This window comes from Limulus polyphemus, unplaced genomic scaffold, assembly GCF_000517525.1.
Source record: "Limulus polyphemus unplaced genomic scaffold, Limulus_polyphemus-2.1.2 Scaffold2341, whole genome shotgun sequence".
In the NCBI taxonomy this organism is placed as follows: domain Eukaryota; kingdom Metazoa; phylum Arthropoda; class Merostomata; order Xiphosura; family Limulidae; genus Limulus; species Limulus polyphemus.
In genome coordinates this window covers 77703-83514 of record NW_013667951.1, presented here as the reverse complement: position 1 = coordinate 83514, position 5812 = coordinate 77703, and the positions used below count along the sequence as shown (strand labels likewise).

The 5812-nt window shown below is 31.5% G+C and overlaps 1 protein-coding gene across 1 annotated transcript in view; it reads left to right on the top strand.

Moving 5' to 3' along the window:
• Positions 1-5812, top strand: part of LOC106466679 (A disintegrin and metalloproteinase with thrombospondin motifs 18-like) — a 51627-nt gene that overhangs the window by 7710 nt on the left and 38105 nt on the right. Inside the window, exon 4 of the mRNA XM_022394742.1 lies at positions 1898-1981. Within this exon, the coding sequence (XP_022250450.1) occupies positions 1898-1981 (84 nt within the window). The remainder of the gene's footprint in view (positions 1-1897; positions 1982-5812) is intronic.

Sequence of the window (5812 nt, the reverse complement as noted above, 5' to 3'; positions counted from 1 at the left end):
CGAACCCGCGACCCTCAGATTGTGAGTCGAGCGCCTTATCCACCTGGCCAGAAGGAGTGTAAAAATCAGTTGTTTTTGTTTGTCGCTATTTCACTTATTTTTTCTTTTTCGTTCCATAATGATATCAACTCTAAAGTATTAACAAAGCGGGTAGACTAGTTCTTCGCAAACAAAGCGTATTTAAACTTTAGGCCTAATTGTCGATTTTTTAAGTTCCTGTATTGAGATAGTTGGAAACGTTTAATAGTTATAAAATAGTGAGCTCCTAAAATTATGGTACCAAGATGTGTAAAAATCAAAGTCATTGTGATTTTTTAAAAAAATTATGTATATTTATCTAAATCGCATTTGTATATCATATCATCTGAAACCTGCAATTATTTTCTTTCGCGCAATATGTTAGCTGAATGAAGTTTTGGCAGTGACTATTAAGACTAATATAGATTATATAGCGGTTAAACTTAGCGTACAAAATTTATTTAAGCTTTAGCCCTAATTGTCGATTTTTAGACGCCTGTTGGAATTTGTAATGAGATATAATGGTATTGCATTATTTATAAGGCACGGAAAGGTAAAGAATTAAATTAATGTGTTTCCTTGTGTGTTTGTTTATGTTACCAAAGTAATTGTCTTTAAAGTTAATGTTATAAACGTTGCAGTTTTGTACTCGTATAGAACATTGCTTGCTAACTTCGATCACATTATATAAACGTAAAAGTACCACTGTACAATTAATCACTAGGAATGTTGGATTTCCATGTGAGCAAACACTCATACAAGCATGGAGTGACTGACACACATTGTTCTTTTAATTACATATATTCATAATATTCTTCTCCAAACGTTCAATTACCACATTCAACGAAGCAGACAAAATGATATTTATATCTACTAGTCTTCACTTTTGCAGAATATCAATTTTAAACTATTTATTTTAGTTCACGATAATAAATAAAACGTCACAGTTGAGAGTCTCTGTATTTAAGTACTTTAGGACTTCCAGTCATAAGTTTTGCACACATGTCATAATTTCATCACTTCTGAAATCAAGGTAAGCTTTTGACATATTATCATGAGCTAATATGATCGACTAAACTAATGAATAGCCAAGGGATATCTGATATACTGTTTACATAAAGTTTTACTATTTTGCATCTTTAGACGCAAATCCGTGTTCGACAATAGTAGTGGGCTATACAAAGAAAATGAATTGATAACACAATATTCGTGCACATATCTGACTTCAAACCTGTAATGAAGGTTACTAAATATGTTTGTGTAAGATATATCTGATTATATTTTTCATTTGATACTCTTGTGGGAGAAGCAAAATTTAAAAAACAAACAACTGGATGACACATAACAAATAAGCCCACACCAGTTGATAGTTTAACAGTGTCGCTATAAGCCCACACAAGTTGTTAGTTTAGCAGTGTCGTTTGAAAACTTGTTCGTTCGTTTAAAATAAACTATAATACAATTTATTTAGTTTATTAGCATCATTAACTAAATAAGCTAAGTTTTGAACGATGGCGTAACGAAACTTTAAGAGTTAAAAAATTCCCAGCAATCGACAGCCAAGCTTTCTCTTTTTTTATATTTATTATTTATTCAACGCACTTCTATGCATGAATGATAGTCAGCGATAAAGTTTATAACTACATTTTTGATTATTATAGGATCAATTTGAGTTTTAGAAAATCAGCATCAGAATTTAATTTTTGAAAATTATCTGATGGTTGCGTGTTTGGAAGGACTTTGTTACTATACACATGATTTAGATTCACCTTATAGCTAGAAATTGCATATATCTCTGTTACTATGTCTGCAAAAGCTATATATATATATATAGGTGGACAATCGTATTAAATGTATATCATTCCACATTGGCTTCCAGGTGGCGATGCTGTACCAGGACTCCTCCATTGGTCATAATGTCAGTGTTGTACTCGTGGGTCTAGTTTTACTCGAAGGAGACGAGGTTTGTAAATCCCTCAGCTAAGAAATATTGTGATTAGAGTTTTATTAAATTTTGTTTAAAGTATTTGATAAAACGATATATGCTTAGAAAATAAAGGAACGTGAATTAGTTATCAAAACTAAATTCAACTCATTAGCCCAATCATGATATATATAGCTGTATCCTATAAGTCTACTTAAATTTGACCTATATAGATTTAAAAATACAACTAAAAATGTTTATTTTAGTGTTAATTTCAAGATGTTCACTTCTTTTTGCTTACCAGTTCAACTTGTAAAATAAATAACAAAGACAAGAGACAAGTATATCAGCAAAAGCATCAATTTTTCAGTTCTGTCCATCAATAATGTGTAAGCGATTAAAAGAGAGACACTGTATTTAAAACGCAGTTTATGTGATCCAAGTTACGTTTTGTAGAGACCAAAAGGTCAAGCTCCATCGTAAAATGTTTCTTTGATATCATGAAACAATATTCATAAGCCAGGTTACCATACTGAGTGATTTTTTTCATTCCCTAAAGCACGGTATATTTTACTTTGCATAACATTGCGATTACAGTTACATTAAAAGTAGCCTACTTCTGCTCAGTATAACAATACAAATATTACCTTCCAGAAACATGTTTTAAAGACCATTACCTAGGACAAAACGTTCTATCGTGAGCCCCAAGCCAGCTATTGTAAATATAGTACTATTTACGTGCTTTTTCGCATTGTGAACTAGAAGTATGGAACTGTTAAGAACAGTTCTTTATTAGTATTTCGCCATTTTTGTTAAGAACAGTATATTTGGAAATACATTTCAACAGCTTTAATTCACCAATTATGTGATTAGTAGACAATTCTGTTGTCTAAAATAGCATACGGCTTTTTTGTTTTTTTTCCATTATTTAAACTATCACTGTCAACTTATGTAGTATTTATTAAACATTCACTAATGTCGATGTCTTAAAATGTTTTGAAGGCTGTTTTAAATTATTCTATTGTTAGCTCGAACTTAATAATCAACCTTTCATTTCACTGAAAAATGTGCTACAACAAGCGTGAGAACATGTTCGTATAATATTAAAGTTTCTTCATTACCCATTCAAGCCGTCTCCAGCCATTATTAGTCTCAAAGTGGGTTCCTCGTCATCGAATTTGAATTCAGTATATTGTTAGACTAGAAAAATGAATCTGTGGTTGATTAATCTAGTGATCTGATAATGTTATTAATTCTGTCAATCGCTGTTGTTTTAAACGAAACTGTTATTTGTAAAGGCTTCTGTATGAATGCTAAGTGAACATCTTGAATAACTTATAAGTAAAATAAATAATTATAAGAGTTAGATCTTGACCGAAAGCTCATTTCTTACCCCTAGCTACCCCTCTCTGTGCTACGAGTGTAACTTGATACATTTAAATAAACAAGTAAGTAATAGTAAAATATCACTTACAATATTTAGTCTAACATTTCAGAGTAAGGAGACGAAGCAATATTTCAGTAACTTTACTGAAAATAAGGTGAAATCTGGAAGATGTACTATCTACAGTTTTCGGGGGAAATAGTTGAAAATAATTTAACATTCTTTTTTCTCTCAATATTGACATGTGTTTTTTCAAGGACTATAAATAGTTATTAAGTCGTAAACACTCGCACAAGTTATATGGCAGTTGTAGGCTGATTGTTAAAAGAGCGTGAAACTACAGTTTGTTTACATGCATTATAAATTATAATTATCACCAAGAATCACACACAGAAACCCACTTAGTTAAATGAAATTTGAACTTTCATGTTTCTAATTTTAATAATCAGAGCTGTTGAATTCTTTTAAATGGGTTACTCTAATCTGGAATACGAACTGTGAACTGGAATACGACAGTACAGAGACTTTTATAGTTTCCCTAGTAAGATTGCTCAGTTTTATCGAATCTAGTCAAACTGTTCAAACAGCAATGGAATGCAATACGTGAGCATTAAAGCTTTCACAGTTACATATTGAATTTTTTCAAACAAGTTACATTACTCACACTTTGTAAACTAACATACAGTACAGAAATTTTACAATCTCCACAGTTACTTTGTTTAGTGTTGTCGAAACGTTTTAAACAGTTTGTGATACTCGCATAGTGTGAATTGAGATAAATTGTGATGACATGTACAGTCTCCCTAGCCATAGAGTTAAGTGCAGTGTTTCTTATACAAGTTACGTTAGTCACGCTGTGTGAACCTTAATGTATTGTGTCAATTTTTACAGTATCCCTAGTCACAGAATCAAGAGTTTAGTAGTTTTAACACGAGCTTTGTTAGTCACCTGCGGGAACTTGAATGTATTTTGGAATTATCTACAGCCCCTTCCCCCTGTCACAGAGTTAGAGATTAGTGACCTACAGTCATCCCAGTCACGTAGTCAAGAAATTAACATTCTTACATTAGTTTTCTTGGCTGCAATGTATATGGGAACCAAAAAGTAATGAGGAAACAGTCTCTCTAATCACAAAGTTAAATGATAGCTCTTTTTTTACACGTGTTGCGATAATCACACTTTGTAAACTGGAATGTACTGTAGTAACATTGACAGTCTTTTTAGTTACTAAAGATTTTGATGGGTTACAATATTCAGGTTTTTACGTATGTGTGGGTAGGATTATTTTTAGTTCACTTGTTTTAAAATAATATATTAAAATAAGTCAAACATATATACAAATGTTCGTTACACCTTTGGTTATCACAGTTGTATACAGAGCTTTAAATAATTGTCACACGTTCACACAGGTTTGTTCAATTACTTTAGAACACAACTGACAAAAAACTATTTTTATCTGCTCTGTTGTTACAATACAACCTGCGATAATTTCACTTAAAAAACGCCACTATATAGTCTTTACAGCTAAATTCACAAGCACACAGTTTAGATCTATCTGTCTTTAACTAAGTTTGTCTTACTTAACTTTTTATATCAAACTAATTTTTCGGTGCAATATATATATACACACACGCTACAGCAGTCTCGAACATTCCATACACTACTAGTTAATCATGCAACAATACTTAATTAAAACAACAATAAGGCTTGCACTATATAAACTAAACAATACTTTCGTATTAAACCTAAAATGAATAGTCATGTATATCTAACAGTCACACTGTATGAATTACAATGTAAACTGATGGACTGTATACAGTTATCAAATGTATTGGAATGTACTGTAAATGTACTGTGTAAATGAAAATGTCTTGACGAAACATTCACAGACCACTTGTCTTAGAGTTGCAACTCGTGTAAAAATACTCATTTTATAGAAAATGGCCAAACTAATAAATTATGCAATACACTTTTAATGATAAAAATATATTTAAACTCCAAATTTATCTAACCTTTACAGTTGTATAGGAACCGAAACAAAGTCCCAGGTCTTATAGTAACACAAGGTAAAAAAAAAAGATTTATTTCAAATTAATTAAGATCAATTTGTTTGTAAATAGTATGATAAAATATATGTACAATTTACACAGTTTGACTAGCTCAAGACATTCCCGAAACATTCACAGACCACTTGTCTTAGAGTTAAGTATTTGTATTTCTTCACGAGTTGTGCTAGTCAAACTGTGTAAATGAAAATGTTTGGACGAAACATTCACAGACCACTTGTCTTAGAGTTAAGTATTTGTATTTCTTCACGAGTTGTGCTAGTCAAACTGTGTAAATGAAAATGTCTTGACGAAACATTCACAGACCACTTGTCTTAGAGTTAAGTATTTGTATTTCTTCACGAGTTGTGCTAGTCCAACTGTGTAAATTGGAATGTCTTGACGAAACATTCACAGACCACTTGTCTTAGAGTTAAGTAT